Source organism: Tribolium castaneum, chromosome 5 (assembly GCF_031307605.1).
Source record: "Tribolium castaneum strain GA2 chromosome 5, icTriCast1.1, whole genome shotgun sequence".
In the NCBI taxonomy this organism is placed as follows: domain Eukaryota; kingdom Metazoa; phylum Arthropoda; class Insecta; order Coleoptera; family Tenebrionidae; genus Tribolium; species Tribolium castaneum.
Window position 1 is genome coordinate 9761444 of NC_087398.1, and position 20982 is coordinate 9782425.

At 34.7% G+C, this 20982-nt stretch overlaps 3 protein-coding genes across 9 annotated transcripts; all 3 read right to left on the bottom strand.

The window, feature by feature from the left end:
- Nucleotides 1-1156: 1156 nt before the first annotated feature.
- LOC657184 (probable multidrug resistance-associated protein lethal(2)03659) lies at nucleotides 1157-8162 on the bottom strand. Of its 2 annotated transcripts, none has more exons than XM_015980071.2 (8): nucleotides 8073-8162; nucleotides 5409-5510; nucleotides 4693-5357; nucleotides 4476-4632; nucleotides 2586-4387; nucleotides 2308-2538; nucleotides 1299-2248; nucleotides 1157-1247 (listed from the first exon to the last, which is right to left on the bottom strand). In XM_015980071.2, exons 2-8 carry the CDS (start codon nucleotides 5498-5500, stop codon nucleotides 1221-1223), a joined length of 3924 nt encoding a protein of 1307 aa, XP_015835557.1. In that variant the 5' UTR covers nucleotides 5501-5510; nucleotides 8073-8162; the 3' UTR covers nucleotides 1157-1220. The 2 variants fall into 2 exon arrangements, with proteins under 2 accessions (XP_015835557.1, XP_968748.1); XM_963655.4 differs by lacking the exon at nucleotides 8073-8162 and adding an exon at nucleotides 5997-6150.
- A 1073-nt stretch (nucleotides 8163-9235) lies between these two features.
- On the bottom strand, nucleotides 9236-14223 carry LOC657102 (probable multidrug resistance-associated protein lethal(2)03659). 2 transcript variants are annotated; one of them, XM_008194962.3, is made up of 10 exons: nucleotides 13892-14223; nucleotides 13405-13493; nucleotides 13123-13356; nucleotides 12642-13075; nucleotides 11228-12596; nucleotides 10859-11183; nucleotides 10661-10811; nucleotides 10392-10616; nucleotides 9397-10343; nucleotides 9236-9352 (listed from the first exon to the last, which is right to left on the bottom strand). In XM_008194962.3, exons 1-10 carry the CDS (start codon nucleotides 13901-13903, stop codon nucleotides 9329-9331), a joined length of 3810 nt encoding a protein of 1269 aa, XP_008193184.1. In that variant the 5' UTR covers nucleotides 13904-14223; the 3' UTR covers nucleotides 9236-9328. The 2 variants fall into 2 exon arrangements, with proteins under 2 accessions (XP_008193184.1, XP_015835528.1); XM_015980042.2 differs by lacking the exons at nucleotides 13405-13493; nucleotides 13892-14223 and having other exon boundaries at nucleotides 13136-13309.
- Nucleotides 14224-15503: 1280 nt separating this feature from the next.
- On the bottom strand, nucleotides 15504-20544 carry LOC657021 (probable multidrug resistance-associated protein lethal(2)03659). Of its 5 annotated transcripts, none has more exons than XM_015980043.2 (9): nucleotides 20404-20544; nucleotides 19654-19782; nucleotides 19370-19603; nucleotides 18903-19324; nucleotides 17480-18848; nucleotides 17109-17433; nucleotides 16908-17058; nucleotides 16637-16861; nucleotides 15504-16589 (listed from the first exon to the last, which is right to left on the bottom strand). In XM_015980043.2, the coding sequence occupies exons 2-9, from the start codon at nucleotides 19725-19727 to the stop codon at nucleotides 15655-15657; spliced, it is 3735 nt and encodes a 1244-aa protein (XP_015835529.1). In that variant the 5' UTR covers nucleotides 19728-19782; nucleotides 20404-20544; the 3' UTR covers nucleotides 15504-15654. The 5 variants fall into 5 exon arrangements, with proteins under 5 accessions (XP_015835529.1, XP_008193215.1, XP_008193214.1 ...); XM_008194993.3 differs by lacking the exon at nucleotides 20404-20544 and adding an exon at nucleotides 20212-20352; XM_008194992.3 differs by lacking the exon at nucleotides 20404-20544 and adding an exon at nucleotides 20229-20340.
- Nucleotides 20545-20982: the final 438 nt, after the last annotated feature.

A 20982-nucleotide genomic window follows, 5' to 3' on the forward strand; every position in this document is an offset into this window, starting at 1 on the left:
GAGTATAGGACTATCAAGTGTTGCTCTTAAATTATATTACTAGATAGATGAGTGAACAAAAAAATCCTTACCCCGACATATTGATGTACACACTCATTTCCACTGACTTATTCAGTTCGGATTGTGTACTGCAAATTCAGCCCTACTTAGTTTACCCGTTCGTTATATTGTTTGTGGTAACCACCAATTAACACTGTCAGAAATTTTTATAAAAACCTCGGCGTTGGTGACATAATTGTTCATTGAACAGTGCCGTTGAATTACTATGCAACACAAAGATTTTCTTATTTTCTCATGCCTTGATTAAGTAAGCAATAAGCTTATTACAATAAGCGTAAAATCAAGATTAATTTCCTGAAGCAATTTCTTATCTTTTGATCAAGTAGGTGCTCGTACAGATTTTATTGTTACAATTTTTTTAAATTAATAATTAAGATTAATTTCTTTGTACACCATGCGTCCTCAAAAACTTTGGAAGAATGGAGTTCGTGTAGAAACCCACATCATAAAATAGAAGATAGATTGTCGTTTTGTTTAAACAATGTATTTTGAAACAAATAACTGATGGAAGACCTTTAACGCCAATTACTGTGCACAATTTATTGTAAAACCGAGCAAATGCGAAAGAAAAGAACACCTGCGAGCATAATTGACTCGAGATAAATCGTCGGCACTTCTCAGGACAACACGAAACAATAACCCTTCGTTTGTCGTAACAGTTTTTATTATGAAATACGAGTACACTGAAAGTGAATCAATTTTCACTTTCTAATAAGATGTAATACCGTTATGTTTAGATAATAAATCAATATACCTGCAATTTTATTTACATCACTATACCACGGTTATAAATGGTACTTGTTATACGCAGCGCCTTTAGACTTTCTCTTCGTTACCTGCCTTCCTTCTATTAAACTGTCAAAAAAATTTATACAATGCCTTTCATTATTAATACTCCATTACCATAATGTTTGTTTGGTTCAATTACCTCCACATCCGCTCAATTATCGAAAGGCAGAAAATTTCCCATGAATGGCCATGCGGTGTATTACATTAACGTGTGGCCGGTTTCGTTTATCTATAAAGCAATTAATTACAATTTGCCACGATTTTATTAGGTAACCAGCGTGTTGGGTTTAAGAAAAACACAAGCAACTTTTTCTAAAAATATTTTATTATCTTATATTTATATTAAGTACAATATAAATAAAATAAATTGATCACATTTTAGGAATTCTGGCATGGGCCTGTAACAAAAAATAAAGTGTAAAATGGTTAAAAACAAATCAGAAACCCACCTCTTCTGCGATTTTCGTAAGATTCTCAGCCATCCCTTTTCCCGTTTGTTGGACGAGTCCGTAAAATATGCTCTCATTGTTCTGTAAAAGCGCATGTGGATGATCGAATTCAGCAGCTTGCCCAGCCTCCATGACAAGTATTTTGTCCGAGTCCATCACAGTGTGCAGCCTATGAGCTATTGTTAACACGGTGCAATCCTTGAATTTCCTGCGTATCGTCGACTGAATCAGTTCATCGGTTTGCGGATCGACATTAGCGGTAGCTTCATCCAAAACCAATATTTTATTACTGCGAACCACAGCCCTGGCCAAGCACAGCAGCTGCCTTTGCCCGACGCTGAAATTCGTTCCGCCTTCCGAAACGTTCGAGTGCAAGCCGGCCGGGAGATCCGAAATCGCGTTCTTTAATTCAACCTCTTCCAAAGCATCCCACAACTCCTCGTCGTTGAATTCGTCAAAAGGGTCCAAATTCTTCCGCAGAGTGCCTGAGAATAAAACGGGCTCTTGGGGGATTATTGATATTTTTGAGCGGAGACATTCCAGAGATATTTGCTTGGTGTCGATGTCGTCAATCAGGATGGCACCATCAATGTCAGCTAGTCGAAACAGAGCTGAGATTAAAGAGGACTTTCCGGCACCTGTCCGCCCCACAATGCCCACTTTTTCGCCAGAATTCACTCTGAAGTTTAATTTTTTAAGCACCAAGGGCTCCTCTGGCGCGTATCGCATTGAAACCGAGCGGAATTCGATGACTCCCATTGTGGGCCAACCTTGTGGAGGCTTTTTCGAGGCATCGTCAACCTCCACTGCGACCTCTGTGTACTCGACGACGCGCTCAACGGAAGTCATCTGGTTTTCAAGTTCGCTCCATTGTCGCATTCCCCACTGGAACATCCCCGTCAAAGTTATGGCTTGAGTTATTCCTAAACCGACGTTTCCTCCATAAGTCTCTGCAAAAAACAACCGGTTATTAATAATGAATACATTTTTTTAATTTTCACAAACTTACCAGTTCCGACAAAAAGGAAACTAAGAGTAACTAAACCAATGTAGATGACGCAGTGTATGTCCAACCAGAAGCCAAAAGTTCTGTTACATCCCAAGAACAGATAAAAGGCCGAGCTGTGGAGATCCTGGTGTTGGTCGAACTCAGCCCGGAGGATTTCTTGAGCACCAAAAGCTCTTATTGTCGTTAACCCTTGCAGGGATGCCGTCATATGTGTGAAAACTGGACTGCGGGCTGAAATTATTTATGAAAAAAGTTAATTGTTGATGTTTTACACTTACTTGTTCCTTCCATCCTCTTGAGATCGCGACTAGTGGCCAAAAATACTATTCGAAATGCGTAAAACAATCCAAATATTATCACACTGGGAATGAGGATCCAGGTGTTTACCGTGGCAATAACAATATTGACAAAAAGAGCGATTAGGCCAATTTGCAAAGTATCGACCACAGTTTGTGGCAGAATCTCGTCAATAGATCCCATATCTTTCGAAAATCTGTTAAGAATCCTTCCAGAAGAATTGGTGTTGAAGAACCTCATAAAAGTATGGACAACTCTTGAAAACATCCAATCGTGCAAATTTCTTGACGCCTTCATACAAAATCTGAAGAAGTTCAAGGACCGTGTCAGGGTCATGACAATGATAAAGATGATCAAAGCAGTGTAAATGTACATGCAGTTCTCCGAAGTAAAAAACAGTTCTCGGAATTCTTCTTTGTAGTACGTGTCGTTAATTTCAGCAGAAGTGAGAATCGTTTCGTTGTTTTTCAACCGGTCTTGCTCCAAGTTCACCCAAAACGACAAGAAATAATCAGTACCACTTGCACCCAACTGTGCCAAAACGAACAGGGATATGCAGATGAAAGAGGAGAAAATGCTTCCGCCCGCTTTCATGTAGCTCTTGTAGATTTTTCCCGACACGTTTCCACTTCCGCGTTGTTCTTTCACCTCCGTTGGCATTTCTAATTTTTCTAGACTCTTCACAGACTTTGCTTTTTTCACCGAAGCTTTGTTTTCATCGTCGATTTCTTCCTCAGTTTCGCCTTCGAGGAGTTTAAGGAACTCTTCATCGGAGTTTTTCAACTCGCTGTGTGTCCCACTAGCTGCAACTTTTCCATTGTCGAGTAAGTAAATTTTGTTGACTGTTCGGAGATATTGTAGTTGATGTGTGACCAAAACTACGCATTTACTGTTCAAATAACCGGTAATGCAATCTTCGAATAATTGTTTCCCGACGTGAGTGTCAACAGCTGAGAGAGGGTCATCGAGGAGGTAGATGTCGGCTTCTTTGTATATGGCTCGGGCTAAGTTGATACGGGCTTTCTGGCCTCCGCTCAACATCGCCCCTCGTTCCCCAACTATTGTCCTATCGCCATAAGGAAAGAGCGAAAAATCGCGCTCCAAGGCGCAAACCCGCACCACTTCTTTGTACCGTTTCATGTCCATTTTTTGCCCAAATAGGATGTTTTGTTTGATGCTGCCGCCAAACAGCCACGGTTCCTGCGAGGCGTACGAAATTGTCCCCCCAACTTCTAAATTTCCCTGACTCAGTGATAATTCTTTCAAAATCACGTGGAGAAGTGTTGTTTTGCCACTTCCAACAGGGCCTACGATTGCCACCAGCTGGTGCGAACCCACACTCAGGGTGATGTTGTTTAAGGTGTAGTCGGTCGCTGTAGTTACCCATTTTACGGACACATTTTCCATTTGAATGCCGACGTTTTGTGGTTTTTCCTGAATCAGAGCAATGGATCCGTTCTTTGCTTTCGTGTGAGTTTCCAACCCATTGAAGAGTTGTTTCCTGGCTTGTAGCTCTTCAGCGGTTAAAAATTTCTCGATTCTTTTCACGGAAACGTTAGTTTCGGCCAAGGTGGTGATAGCTTGTGGCAAAAACATGACTATTGATTGTCTCAAGACGCCGTAATAACAAGTCACGACATAGACGTACTGCGAATGGAGTGTGTTACCCGTTAAAATATACGTTAAAATGCACAGGAAAATCGCAGTTCTGTTTAGGAATATGTTTAGGGAAAGGTTGATCGCGCGGATATAGGAGGCAGCCTTGATTTCTTGTACCTCCAACCTGGAAAAAAATAATTAATTAGTGTTTTATGCGAACAAGTATTGAAAAATTTAAATAAATATGTATAAAGAGTCATACATTTACATACTTCCTAGCCACTTGAACTAATTTTGCAAATGGTTTTTCCCAAGTGTACATTTTAATGACTTGAATACCACAAATGATTTCGTTCATGAGACGCACTCTGTGGTCGGTTTTCAGTGCTGTTCGGAGCCTATAAACTGAAATTCTTTTGGCCAGGTACACTGAAAGTAGCAACAAATTATTAAACAAAATGAATGGGTTTTTTACCGTTTTTTACTTACTCTGAAGAGGTATAAAAAGGCACAAAAAGCCCACGCCAACAAGCGAGGTCAAACCAAGAGTCGTGTACAACAAGTACACCATAACAGCAAGTTGGAACGGAGCCACCCACAGATTATGCAAGTGGATAACACTCATGTCGAAACGGTTAACATCGTTTGACAACAAATTGACCATTTGGCCCACTGTGGTGTCGACCAAAGCACTTTTGCTGAGTCTTAGAGCTTTGCGGTAAATCAGTGAACAACTCGCTACTCGGACTTTCATTCCTAGATGCATTAGACCAAAGACACAAGAGTGGCCTAATAATGCGTTAGCAAAGGACATGGCAACAATCCCCACCGCATAGTACCAAGCGGTGGTTTTGGACATTGTCTCTTGGTTTGGCGTGTAATACTCCATTAATTTTCCAAGAAATAAGGGCTGAGACATTTTTATAAAAAATTCGATCACGATAACGTATAGTCCAAGTAGTCCAAACTCCCGTCCAAAAACTTTGATGATAGCCCGCCAGAATGAGGGATTACGGCGGGTACTTTCCTCCTTAATCCAAGCTGCTTCTAAAAGGTCTCCTAATCGTTTTGAATCATGTGCCTTGAGTGGTCCGTAGAGATCTTCCTCGGAAAGGTCTTTTTTGAATCCTTTTACAAACAAGGGTAATGCCCAACTGTAAAAAATGGCTTTAGATATCGATAATTGTACTGAAATTGGCACTTACCAAAAGAAAACGTTTGATAAAAAACTGGCTTTCTGTTTAGGATGAATTGACTGTTTTGTGGGATTGAGCTGAGATCTTTGTTTGTCCTCCATTGTGGTGGTTCTGGTAAATTAAACATATTTGTTTAGTAAAGTGTATTTATAATTTTTAAGTCATTCTGATGACAATTTTGACAATTTAACTTCAATTTTGGACATTTAAAAAGCGTCTTAGGCAAGGCATGTGTCTAGCAAGACAATTAAAATAATTTATAAATTTACTTATTCAGCTAATAAAATTGCTTAGGAATGTATTCATTTAAATGAATCCTTAAACAGAATTTACTATTGCACAAGCTGATGAACTAAGGTCAAGAAACTTAAAATGTTCGGAGATAATATAAAACGTTGATTATTAAAAAATTATTAAGATCTAGGTCTGCCATTATCAATATCAGAACAGGTTTAAACCAATACAGTTCTGGTATGCATAATTATTTTCTTTCCTATTGTTTCATTTGAGAAATTTCCAAGGCATCTAATCAGCTAATTGCCCAAATTTAAAATAAAATAATTGTGGTATTTTAATTTAAACAACTATGCCGCTCACCAATTGAAATAATTTAAAAGTGATCACAGAAAAAAACTTATGTCATCCGATTTACGTAACATTCACACTCACACCGACCACACTCCTCATCTCATTCGTGACTGAACTCGCGAGCGGAATACAATCGCGAAAAATATTTTATCTTTAGTTTACTATACGATTAAATATGTATTAGTTGCGGTCTCCTACCACATGTTATGTTAGTTGATTTTGTCTGTCTTTGTTCAGCGTGCGATTTAATTTTAGGATGTTTAGCTCGATGTTAAATTTACTGGTTGGTAGAAATGGTTTTTAACTAAACTATTTTATGATTCAAATTAAAAAATAAATAAAATTAAAAGCTATGCACGTGGGTCACTACTTTTGCAAATGGATAATGGATATAAAGTAATATGTCAATATGTTCAATGTTTTGAAGTTTTTTTTTTTTAATAAAAATTGAAATAGGAAAACTTTCAGATGTATTAACTCCCAAAATGGAAATTTGGAAATTTTGTGTGTAAAAACCAGATCGCTAAAATTTAATTTATGACAAAATCGCACCTACTAATTAGTTATTAAAAACGAAGATGTGAATATAAATTTGACATTTTCTTATCTGAAAATCAATCAAAATTATAACTTCGCTCTCATCTACATAAAACAATGAAGCGATAACAGTTCTCAAAAAGATCTTTAGAAACAATTTAAATACACTTATTAATGAAGTAATCTCAGGATACGATAACAGGATACGAGTTATGCTTGATTGCAATCTGCTGATCACAATAAATACACAATGAGAAACAGATGTCAAGATATCTGATGCAAAATTCAATGACGATAAAAGAAATCAAGTTTCATTTTTAACCTTTAAACTTTAGAGGCATAATGATAATCGCAAGTCTTCACTAATTTGCAAAGAAAAAAAATTTAGTTAATCACCCGACAAAACTCGCATTAATTAAATAATCAAATAAATTTGTAATGCAATAATTGTAATTTTGTTCCTGAATTTGTTTGGGTATAGGAATGGATGCATCGCAGTAAAACCTTTGCTGTAGGTACAACATTTTTGTAATTATAGACGTTATAAAGAAAATCATTATTGCAATAATAAAAACCATTACAATATTACTTTATTGAATAAAGATTTATATCATATACCTAAGTGATTTACTGATTGTCTATTGATTGTCTATTGAAACAAAACTATGCGAATAAAGTGACTTTGCCCACTCACACTTTGACTGCAGTATTGTGTTTGTAGTGTCTAGTATTTGCCTCAGCAGATTTTTTAGTAGATTATAGACAAGTATACTCGTAATATGTATGGCCAAGGTTAGATTATTCTCTTAAGAATTCAAGGCTACATTTTTTAAAACCATTAAGTACAGTCTTGTGATTTTTTTGCAGTTATTAGAAAAGAAAAATGAAGTTTCAAGCAAATTTATGTTCATTGTTAAAAATGTAACTTCAAAGTATGTTTTTTAATATAAATTTTTTTTATTTATTCCCAAAAAAAAATTAAAATAGATTTTTGAAAATATAACAAAAGTAGTTTGTCATGCTTATTCTAAATTTTCGACGTTATCCCTAAGAGTTTAAAGTAAATTAAATTTTAAATTTTATATGTCAAAGCAAATAAAAGTAATACTGAGCAAATACTTCAGTGACTTTAAGTAATTGTTCCATTTAAAATACACTCTACAAATACACTTTTTTATCACCTACATTATTTAACTTGAATGTTGAGATAATGATTCCACAATTTTAAAATGCCCTGACGAATTAATGGACCATCACAACGCAAACGTTACAAAGATTAGTTCTTTATACATCTCAAAAAAGTCAAATTTTAAGATTGAACTAAATTGGGAATGGTTAACAAAAAGGAACTGTTCACACGTATGTTGTTCAGAATAAATGGTTTCTTTTTTCTTTACAGTTAGATGATGATACTAAACTAAACTAAACCAAATATAACTGGAACTGGAACCGTACATTATTATTATTCCAGCGATCGCTTCAAACAATTAGGTACTACATTTTACAAATTAACGCATCGTTGCTGCTCCTATGCTCAAACAAACTTACCTGTTTTAAACAACTTTAGATAAATACAAAATATTTTTTTAAAACTTGACAGTAGTTGTTATAGTTAACCAGTCTACTAAAAATAAAGACCAGACATCATTTATTATAACGCTCATTGACTGCTACAATTAATACACATGTAATCTTGTGCAACGCTCTGTAACAATAACACGACATACATAAATTGATAAACAGAATAATTGTTACTGAAACATACATTTATAAGATGTTATTAGATATTATACTTCTATTAAACTTCTAGTTAGAAATATTTTGGTTAAATAATCATTTTCTTTGGTCGATCGTATTGTTGAAGTGTACAGTATAAGTTACTCGTACACCAGAGATTGTTCATTAAAAAATTAATTTAAATTTATTAATTGTTAATTGATATAAACTTAAGCCACAATAATTGATGACCTCTATTTAATGACGACACCGTGAGTATACGTTCGTCTTGGTATCCGCACTATGTGATTTTTAATTTATCAGTTTATCATATCAGGCACAGTAGTCGGGTTGTTACGCAAGCATAATAACTAATGGTAATGAGTTGTTTTCAAATATCTATTATATGTAACATTTAAAATACCTACTGATAAAAAATAATTACATTTTCAATGAATTTATGAGCCTGATAAGTAAAAATCATATTGATTAAACTATTCTCATTACTGCTACCTTTAATCACGCCCTTAATAAAACGTGCCATGTGCATTATTTAAGAACACTTAACTAAGTAAGTTTCCAAATCGACTTTTCTCTCGAAAGTGATAAACTTTCACCCGTTTGAAATAAAAAAAAAATCCAAAAAGCAAAATCAATGTTAGACAGAGAGTTTTGAAGCGATGATCACAATGATCACACACGGTGACCTTACAGATTTTTATTATTTTAATAAAATTGTGAGACGTCGCATTTTTAAGTACCGGAAGTTGATAACTACAAATGGTGTTATGAATCAGCGACAATTTTTTATTTGCGAAATTAGGCGATTTTAATTGTGCCAGGAAACACTGTTTGGTTCGTTTGAGTGAAAACCTTGAACTAACTAAATTGTAATAGTTTACGAGTATTGTAAAAATTTTAATCTTAAATTGAGGCGTTCAGCATGAACATAAAATTTATAAATTCAGCTATAATATCAGAAAGAAGAGATGGAATCTGTGGAGATGGTTTATTTTATTAAATATAGTTACATATTCGAATGATCACAATATTAAAGTTTATTCTTGAATAATTTCTTCAGATTTTCTTCAATGTTCTTTAATGTGGTAGTTCTGTAATAAAAAAAATCATTTATGAAAAAAATTGAGCCACAAACCTTTTGCGCTATTTCGAGCAGTTTTTTTCCCATACTTTTCCCAGTTTCCATAACTAGATTGTAGAAAACTCCCTTATTGTTTAATAATACATTTGGATGATCAAACTCAACAATTATTCCGCCATCCATTACTATAACTTTGTCAGAATCCATTATGGTATGCAAACGATGAGCGATGGTTAAAACTGTGCAATCTTCAAAGTTCTTCCTTATAGTTTTCTGTAAAAGCTCATCCGTTTGTGGATCAACGTTAGCAGTAGCCTCATCAAGTATCAATATTTTGTTCTTTTTCAAAAGTGCTCGCGCTAAACAAATCAACTGTTTCTGTCCAACGCTAAAGTTGGAACCGCCTTCCGATAGTTGGCTAAACATCCCTGAAGGTAAATTTCTGACAAAGTCTTTGAGTTGTACTTCCTCCAAAACATTCCAGATCTTATTGTCGTCGTAAAGATCAAACGGATCTAAATTTTTTCGGACTGATCCTGCAAAAATGACAGGATCTTGCGGAATTATCGAAATATTTGATCTCAGGGTAGACAATGCGATGTCTTTGGTGTCAACATCGTCAATAAGAACGTGCCCTTCAAAATTAACTAAACGAAATAATACTGGAATGAGAGACGATTTGCCAGCTCCAGTACGACCGACGATTCCAACTTTTTCTCTAGGTTTGACCACGAAATTTAATTTTTTGAGAACATAAGGACTGTGCGCTGAATACTGCATACAAACAGATCGAAATTCAAGTTTCCCTGCATCAGGCCATAAACTTGAAGGAACTTTCTTTTTGTCATCATTTTCTTGTTCAATTTGCGTATATTCGACAACTCGTTCAACAGAAGTCATTTCATTTTCTAGTGAACTCCACATTCTTATTCCCCATTGAAACATTCCAGTCAAGCCCACAGCACGTGTTATAACAAAACCAATATTGCCGCCAAGTGTTTCTAAACATCAAAATCAATAAACATTCATTTATAAAATTATAAAATTACCCCTTGTTAGGGCGAATACAGTGGCGCTAAGAAGGTACAAGACGCAGAAGTTGTCAAGCCATATTGCAAAAGCTCTGTTAGCACTTAAATTCATGTAACGAACTGAGGAATGTAAATTTTGTAAGTTATAAAATTCCTTTTCAACTATTTGATTTGCTCTAAGTGCCCTGATAGTTGTTAGGCCTTTTGCAGATTCCGACACATGTGCGTAAATTGGGCTATTAACTGTAAAAAAAAAATATTTGAGTTAATGACATCAATTTTCTTACATGTAGACTCCATTCGCTTTAGACACAAACTGCTCGCTAAAAAAATTTTTCTGATATAGTACATAACCACAAAGACTACAAGTGCCGGCAGTAGTGTTAGAGGACTTATTACAGAAATTGCGATAAGAGAACCACAAATGGATAATAATATCTGGAAGAAAATATTTTAGAATTTGCTTTTTTTTACTATCTATATACTTGGACTGTAGTAAGAATCAAGTCTGGAAGTTGTTTGTCAATACTACCAATGTCTCTCGCAAAACGGTTAAGTACCCTTCCAGAAGAATTTCTGTAGAAGAAATCCATACATGCGTTTACAACACTAGCAAACAATTTATCATGCAGATGAACGGACGCATGCACACAAATTTTTACAAAAGATAGTGTTCGAGTTACTGTTAATATTATTAAAACACCAATTATTGAGGAATAAAAATAAACACAATTTGCTCTTGTAAAAAATAATTCTTCAAAGGCAGTAACAGTTATATTCGGAGTTGCACGTTTTTGTTCCAGATTAACCCTATAAACGACAATTAGAAAAAGTTTTTCAGCAAAAATTTTTACCAAAATGTTACGAAATAATCTGCCCCAATAGCACACGATTCCGTCATAGCAAACAACAAAAAAACTGTAATAACAGTAAAACATGATCCAAAAGAACGCAGGTACGTCGTATAAACCTTCCCGGTAACTTTACCGGACGCTCTTTTTTCTTCAGACTCATTTTCCTTTCTACAAACTTGAACCTCTGCTTTTTGTTCCACATTTTCCCCGTCGTGTTCTTCATTATGACTATTTTCCAGAAGTCTTCCAAAATCAGTTAGCGACTCTTGGAGGTCTTTATAACTCCCAGACGATATTATCCGTCCTTCTGACAATAGATAAATGCTATCTACTAAAGTCAAATACTGAATTTGGTGCGTCACTAGCACTGTGCATTTGTTCTTCAGGTAACCATTGATACAGTTGTTGAAAATTTGTTTTCCAACCTTAGCATCAACTGCTGACAATGGATCATCAAGCAGATAAATATCTGCTTCTCGGTAGAGTGCCCTTGCAAGGTTTATCCTTGCTTTTTGGCCACCACTCAAAAGAATGCCACGTTCACCAACAATGCTGTTATCTCCGTAAGGAAAATGGCTCAAATCATCAACTAAGGCACATATTCTGATAACTTCATCATATCTATCGTGTACCATGGGTTGACCAAATAATATGTTGTCTTTGACAGTGCCACCAAATAACCAAGGCTCTTGGTTAGCGTAAGAAATTTTACCACCGATTTGTACAGAACCATCAAGCAAAGAAATTTCTCCGAGACATAGTTGTAATAAACTGGATTTACCCGAACCCACGGAGCCCACTATCGCAACTGTTTGCTGGGGAAGAACGCAAAAGTTGATATCTTGCAATGTTGTATTGTCTTGAGGATTTTTGGACCATTTTGCAGTCGCGTTTTCGATTCTTATTCCAGTTTCGGTTGTTGATGCAGTTTTGTTTTCAGTTTCTTCCAAATTGAAGAAATTTTCCAATCGCTTGATAGATACGTTAGCTTTTAACGTATCTGACACTGCCGCAGGTAATCCCCATGATAATGTTCCCATTAAAGTTAAGTAAAATGAAAACAAGACAAAAACATATTGCGCATTTGGGCTATTTCCTGTTAAAACATATGTCAAAACACACAGAAAAACTGCACTGCGATTAACAAAGTACGTAAACGAAGACAACCAAACTTCTAAGTAGAGTAAAATTTTAATCATTCGCATTTCTTGTCTCCTTATCAATTGTACTAATTTGACAAATGATTGCTCCCACGTGTAAACTTTAATAACTTGTATTCCTGAAATGATTTCATTCATGTGACGAATCCTCTCGTCAGTTTTCACAGCAGATTTTAATTGTAAAGCGGCAACTTTCTTACTCAAAATCACTGCAATATTTGAATCATCAAAAGTTTTTTCATGAAGCTACTTACATTGTAAAGGAATGAGGGCTAACACGAAACCGACTCCAACTAATGCAGTTGGTCCACACATCGAATAAATTAAATAAAGTATAATTGCGGTTTGAACTGGTGCACACCATACACAATCGGAACTAGGCCAAAAATTTGTTAATTGTGCCATATCGTTTGATAATAAATTCACAATGTGTCCTATTGAAATTTCACCAAGGACTCTGTTGCTCAGACGCAAAGTTTTTCTATAAACTAAAGCCGAACAAGCAACTTTTACTCGCATTGCCAGTTGTAAACACTGGTCTGTACACAAATTGTTGCAGACATTATCAGCAATGGTAGTTATAATTATAACTGCCGCATAAATGACATTGTTATATTCAGAAGACTCAGCTTCGTTAGAAAAAGAATAATAACCCATCAGTTTTCCTAAAGCGAAGGGTCGAATAATTCTGCAACGAACGCACTTGTTATTGTAAAAATTACTCGAAAAATTTACCTAATAAACCAACTCAATAAAGCGGACAATGCCAGAAATTGAAGTATATCCCATTTAAAAATACGCCATATCGCCCTCCACACAGAAGGTTTGGTACTTGATTTCTGTTGCCTAAGCCATTCTTTCTCCATCTGATTTGCTAGCTTGTGCGACTCATGTCTTGCTAGTATTGGATAAACATCTTCATCAGATAATTCTTTTTTGAGTCCTTTTCGAAACATAGGAAAAGTCCAACTAGAATAAAATGTTAATGGAAGGCGTTTGTATTTTCTGGCAGCTTACCAGAAGAAGATTTTCGACAAGAAATTTGAATTTTGCTGGGGATGAGTTTCCCTTTTGCTTTCCTTGGTGTGCATTTTATTGTTAATTTCCTAAAAAAAATTGAATTTAACTGCTTTTAAATTTTGTGGTCTAAAAAAACTTAAGATGTAAAACAAAAATCTGAAGAATGATTTTAGTAATTTAGGAACTTATCGCTAACAGCGAAACTTGAATGAATAGTTCTAATTTTTCTAAATTCACCCGAGTATCGCAATTTTCCAAAAACGAGTTTACATTATTTTGAATCAAACAATTTTTCTCGAATTTTTAAGTTATGTAAATTGTATTATTATAATGATTTTAATTTTGCATTTGTTACTTTTTAATTTTTTTAAACCTGGGGCATCGTATCTGAAGTCTGATTATATTTAATCACAATTAAATATGAATAGGTACAAACCAGAAAAAATATACAAATAATAATTATAGTTAATGTTAACTAAATTACCGCTTTATCCATTAGACACTAGTTTACACTAACGAACACGTTTGATCTGAATCAAAACTGTGTTTGCAAACAAATTTAAGTGGCAAAAATCTTACAATATTGCGTAATGTTACATAGTTTATTTAAATTCTCGGAAAACAATCTTACTACTTTTATTTAAACAATTATAGTCAATCACCACTGCACTAGATTATTCTCTCCTATGTACCGGATATTCAAGCATGATTGTTTGAGTTGGTGCCGAAATTAGGAGGTTTTTTTCGGCTGTTTACAGCAATGCAAATGGATGAGGTAGACAAATATTTCGATGTTACAAGCAGAAACCCTGTCCAAACAGAAACAGAACCGAAAACCGGACCGGAACGAAAATTTTTTTGTGAACCGGAACTGAAACCGGAACCTTTGTTTTGATTTATTTTGACTACAGACCGGAATAAAAATTTTTTGGTTATCTAAAACCGGAATCACAGAACCTTTATTTTATTTGAATTATTCTTTCAATTAAGAGAAGTAAAATTTTGGTACAATATTTTTTTTTCATTTCTTTACATAATTATCATCAAAATATTAAATTTGTACTCCAGTTCCAGTTGTATCTTAAGCCATTTCTAGAAAGTACAATAATTAGAAAAAAATTAGACTAAAAAATTAAAGTTAAACATATTTATAAGCGAATTAGAATCGGAAACCATATCGAAACCAAAACCTGAAACCGTATTTTGTTTAATTTTTTTTTACTATCGGAATAACATCGAAATTTTCTTTCTGATCTAAAACCGAAACGGAACCCAAAATTTTTTACTCATCTGGAACCGGAACCGTGACCCAATTTTTTTACTAATTTAGAGCCGGAACCGAAACAGCACCGTAACGGAACCTTTATTTCGTTTGGGACCGAGTCCATTATTACAAGACTAAGTAGTGTTGTGAGAGTACTCAGTTTGAAAATAAAATTGAGTACAGTCATTCTTGATGAAAACTTTTTGACGTCCTTAGCTGATTGATTGTAATCAAATTTAACATCGATAGGACCAACATCCTTAAAAGATTCTGAATAAATAGAGAAGTTACAACGTTTCGTTTGTATAATAAACATCGGCTTTTAACTCCTTCAAAAAGTTTGAAATAAACATTAAAGGCCTGATGATGTTTATTAGATAAACGAAACGTTGCAGCTCAACATTTATTTATAACTTTAAGGAAGTTGGTTCTATCGTCGTAAATTTTATTACAATCAATCATTCTTATTACTTTTCAAAAACATATTTTAATGTAAATGCAGCTAAAGAAGTCATCAGTAACATTTTTTGTGTTTAATTATTGCGTTAATTATTATTGCGTCAGTGTAAGAATCTAAATTGTCGGATATTCACTTAATGAGATAATGTGATGTAAGATAGCGTAACAACAATATTAAAACCGTGGACAAACAGTTTAAGAGTAAGAAGTTGGTAATTTACTCATCTTAAAACAATTTTTGCATATTGTGGATCGCAAAATAAATATTTATTTTTTGCTTTTTTTATCTTTTTATCAAAAAGACGTCAGTTTATTGTTAGCTGTTTTCTACAAAAATGTTTGTCAAAACCAGAGAACAAATAAAATACACATACAATGTGACTTACGATTTATTAGAATTCAGAATACAAAATGGGTTCAATAATAAAGTACAATTTATTGTCAGAAGCAACAACTAGACTTCATATAAAATTTTAGATTAAAAGAAAATGTTTTATAAAACACATTGGAAATTTACTGGCACTTCAATTAAGTTTTTTCCCTAAACTTTTCCCAGTTTCCATAACTAAAGTATAAAAAACTCCCTCATTTTTTAGTAACAGATCTGGGTGATCAAATTCAGTAACTATTCCCCCATCCATGACCATGACCCTATCAGAATCCATAATCGTGTGCAAACGATGAGCGATAGTTAAAACTGTACAATCTTCAAAATTCTTTCTGATAGTCTTCTGTAAAAGCTCATCGGTTTGAGGGTCAACGTTGGCAGTAGCTTCGTCAAGAATTAAAATTTTATTCCTCCGCAACAAAGCTCTTGCTAAACAAATCAACTGCTTTTGACCAACACTGAAATTGGAACCACCTTCTGACAGTTCGCTGAATATCCCTGAAGGCAAACTGCTGACAAAGTCTTTCAATTGCACTTCTTCCAGAACGTCCCAGATTTCACTATCCGTGTAGCGGTCGAAAGGATCTAAATTTTTTCGTACCGATCCTGCGAACAGAACAGGATCTTGCGGAATTATCGAAATTTTTGATCTCAAGGAGGATAATGAAATTTCTTTGGTGTCAACGTCGTCAATAAAAACGTGGCCTTCAAAATTGACTAAGCGGAATAATACTGGAATCAGAGACGATTTGCCAGCTCCAGTTCGACCCACGATTCCAATTTTTTCCCTAGGTTTCACCAAAAAATTCAGTTTCTTGAGAATATAAGGACTGTGCGTGGAATATTGCATATAGACAGACTGAAATTCAATTTTTCCCGAATCAGGCCACAAACTTGAAGGAATTTTCTTTTTGTTGTCGTTTTCCTGTTCAATTTGTGTATACTCGACAACTCTTTCAACGGAAGACATTTGCATTTCCAGTACGCTCCACATTCTTATTGCCCATTGGAACAAACCAGTTAAACCCATTGCTCGTGTTAGAATAAACCCAACATTGCCACCATACGTTTCTAAAAATTTACATCGTTGCCTATTCACCGATTAATTAAATAATTACCCCACATTAGAGCAAACACAGTGACAATCAAAAGGTAAAGTATGCAAGTACTGTCAAGCCATATAGCAAAAGCTCTATTAGCGCAAATGTTCATGTAATGCACTGAAGTATGTGCATTTTGTAGATTATTAAATTCCGCTTCAACAATGCGGTTAGCTTCAAGTGCCCTTATTGTCGTAAGGCCTCTGGCAGATTCCGACAAATGGGCAAAAATTGGACTGTTACCTAAAAAATCAACTCATTGTGTAATTCATGGCACACACTCTCTTACGCGTAGCCTCCATTCGCTTTATACTTAAACTACTTGCCAAATAGACCTTTCTAATAAAATACATAATAACGAATATCACAAGTGTTGGCAGTAGGGTTACAGGATTTATTACACAGATTGCTATAACGGACGCACAAACTTCCAAAGTCATCTAAAATATTTAGTTTAAAATTTGTTCTACACAACCTGAAATATCCCCACTTCAACTGCATACATTAACACTATTGGAAGTTCTTGGTCTACATTTCCAATGTCTTTTGAAAAACGATTTAATACTCTTCCTGAAGAATTTCTGTAGAAGAAGTTCATAGAAGCGTTTATAATTTTTGCAAACATTTTATCATGCAGACGAATCGAAGCGTTCACGCAACTTTTAATAAATGACAGTGTGCGGACCGCAGTTAATATTATTAAAACCCCAATCAAAGAAGAATAAAAATAAATACATGTTTCCTTCGTCAAAAACAAACTTTCAATAGTGGTCATTGTTACGTTGGGCATAACCCGCTTTTGCTCTAGATTAACCCTTCAAAAAAATTTGATAAATAAAATCAATTTCGCAAAAATCTTACCAAAATGTGCTAAAGTAATCTGCGCCAGTGGCACAAGATTCGGTCAAAATACACATCACAAAAACTATAAAAACAGTGCAACATGACCCCAAAGAACGTAAGTAAGTTGTGTAAACTTTTCTAGCAACCTTTCCGGAAGCTCTACTTTCTTCATTCTCGTTTTCCTTTCTACAGTCTTTATTTACAGATTTTTGTTCCAAATTTTCATCGTGTTCTTCATTTTCATCACTATTTACCAAAAATCTACCGAAATCAGTTAGCGACTCTTGGAGATCTTTGTAACTGCCAGACGATATTATGCGTCCTTCTGACAACAAATAGATGGTATCTACTAAAGTCAGGTACTGAATTTGATGCGTCACTAGCACTGTACATTTGTTCTTCAGATAACCATTGATACAGTTGTTGAAAATTTGTTTTCCAACCTTAGCATCAACTGCTGATAATGGATCATCAAGCAGATAAATATCTGCTTCTCGGTAGAGTGCCCTTGCAAGGTTTATCCTTGCTTTCTGGCCACCACTCAAAAGAATGCCACGTTCACCAACAATACTGTTATCTCCGTGAGGAAAATGGCTCAAATCATCAACTAAGGCACATATTCTGATAACTTCATCATATCTATCGGGAGCCATGGGTTGGCCAAATAATATGTTGTCTTTGACAGTGCCACCAAATAACCAAGACTCTTGGTTAGCGTAAGAAATTTTACCACCGATTTGTACAGAACCATCAAGCAAAGAAATTTCTCCGAGACATAGTTGTAATAAACTGGATTTACCCGAACCCACGGAGCCCACTATCGCAACTGTTTGCTGAGGAAAAGCGTTAAAACTGATATCTTGCAAGGTTGTATTGTCTTGTGAATCTTTTGACCATTTGGCAGTTGCGTTTTCAATTTTGATTCCAATTTGGTTAAGGGGTTCAGTTTTTCTTTGAATCTCCTCTAAATTTAAAAAGTTCTCTATTCGCTTCACAGAGACATTAGTCTTTAAAATGTCAGACACTGCTATCGGTAACGCCATTGATAACGTTGACATCAAAATTGCGTAAAATGAAAACACAACATAAACATATTCAGCATTCGGCGTATTTCCTGTTAGCACATATGTCAAGATACAAAAGAAAACTGCAGTGCGGTTGACAAAGTACGAAAACGAAGTCAACAGTGCCTCTACGTAGTTGACAATTTTTATCAATCTCATTTCTTGTCTTCTGATTAACTGTATCAACTTAATAAATGGTTGTTCCCACGTGTAAACTTTAATAACTTGTATTCCCGAAATTACTTCATTCATGTGCCGAATCCTTTCGTCAGTTTTCAGAGCTGATTTTAGTTTGAATGCTGCGGCTATTTTGCTTATGGACACTATACAGTACAAAATTAAAAATCATCACCAACATTTTCCCTCAATTCACTTACACTGTAGAGGAATGATAATTATCACGAAACCAACTCCAACTAAAGCCGTAGGTCCAGACATTAAGTAAATGAGGTAAAGTACAATAGCAGCTTGTAGAGGCGAAGCCCAAACGGAATGACAATAACGCCAAAAATTTGTTAACTGACCCAAATCATTCGACAGCAAGTTAACAATGTGACCTACAGAAGCTTCTCCATTTCTCAGTTGTAAATTTTTTCGAAAAATTAAAGCCGTGCAAGCTACTTTGACTTTTAGTGCCACTGATAAGTACTGCATCATGTACAAAGTAAACAAAATTGCGTCCGCAAATGTCGCCACAATTATAACCGTGGCGTAAATAACGCTGTAATCTGTGGAAGATTTTGTTTCATTCAAGGAATAGTAACCCATAAGTTTTCCTAACGCCACTGGTTTGACAATTCTGGAAAAAATATTTTTTTCGCAAAGAAACTTTTTACGAAATTACCTTATAAATAAATTTAAGAAAGCATGTACGGCCATACACTGAAGTATATCCCATTTAAAAATCTGCCACACTGCCTTCCACAAAGAAGGTTTAGCGCCTGCTTTTCGTTGCTGGTTCCAGGCTTTTTCTAACCGATCTGCCAATTTATGGGAGTCAAATTTTTCTAACGTCGGGTAAATATCTTCCTCGGATAGTTCCTTTTTAAGTCCTTTACGGAACAGTGGAAGAGTCCAACTTGAAAAATCATTATCGAACCAAACCAAGTTTAGATAATTGTTTTTTACCAAAAAAAGAGTTTTGATAGAAAATTTGAATTTAACTCGGGATGAATTTTTGTTTTGGTCTTTTTCCTATCCATTTTACCAGTTTTTTGTTCTTTTGATTAATATGAATACTCGCCTGAGATTTTAGCTCTAAAAATAATTCCAAAAATATAAATATTCACTCCTAAGCACTATAAATAATTTTTTATTCAATAAAACAAACACAAAATGTTGCACCTCATCAATTTGGAATCGCACAAGAAGAAACTTATCGTGTACCTGTCCGAGACCGCGGAATGACTAATATAGACAAAGTTTTGAGAGTGATGATCATTTTTCTAATGCAGAACACTGTAAATAAGTTAGATAAAATTACGATGTAATGATTATGAATCAGCGTAGGTCTGCTGTCTGCTAAATTAGTTGCCTCTAATTCTAACGGGTCGAGTCACTTTCATTTGGTTCGTTTGTTTTGTCAACCTTGGATTCATTAAACTATACTGACTAATAAGTGAATTAAAAGTATATGTATTAAAATTATTAAGCTGTGATGGTGACACTTGCTAGAATAATACAAACCCCAATAAATGACGTACGATTTATTATTTATTGTATCGTGAATTCAATTGGTTATTCTACTGGATAACAAACACATTAATCACCAGTTAACACCAACAAAGCAGCTGGTCGGAACAAGTTGAAAAATCCCAAACCATGCAAAATTGCGTAATGGTAAACAGGTAAGATGCTTCCTCGAAAACTTCTCATTACCTCTATTTGAGCAGTCTGTCACCACGTCATGAAAGTGATTAGTGTGATTATTGATCTGAGATATCAATTTTGAAATGTCAGGGCCCATTCATAAAATCACCTATTCGCTAAAGCAGTTGGCAAAAAATTAAAACACTAAATTATCTTTCGCCACGTTTGTAACTGTGATTAAGAAACGCCAACAGAATAATATATAATGGTTTACATTTGGATCTATCATGTTTACAATGGAATTTAAAAATTGTTGTGAAGGTCGTTGCTCCTCTCTGTTTAATCATTTATGCAAATGAAAACGGTTGTATTATAAATGTGGTGGTAAAAGGTGTGCTAGGGTAGCATTTGCAGATAAGAATGAAATACGTGATAACATATTGATAAATGATTAAATAAACACAAATCAGATTACCAAGCACAATTCTACACAAACATTCGATTTTATTAACTCAGCACAATTTTTTGTATTTGTTATTGTATTTTTGTATTTTGTGATTCTTTTATTTATTGTCATTTTTTGTGAGTTTTTATTTATCGTAGGTTTAATATTTATTAAATATCTTTTTACATTTACAAGTCTTAGGC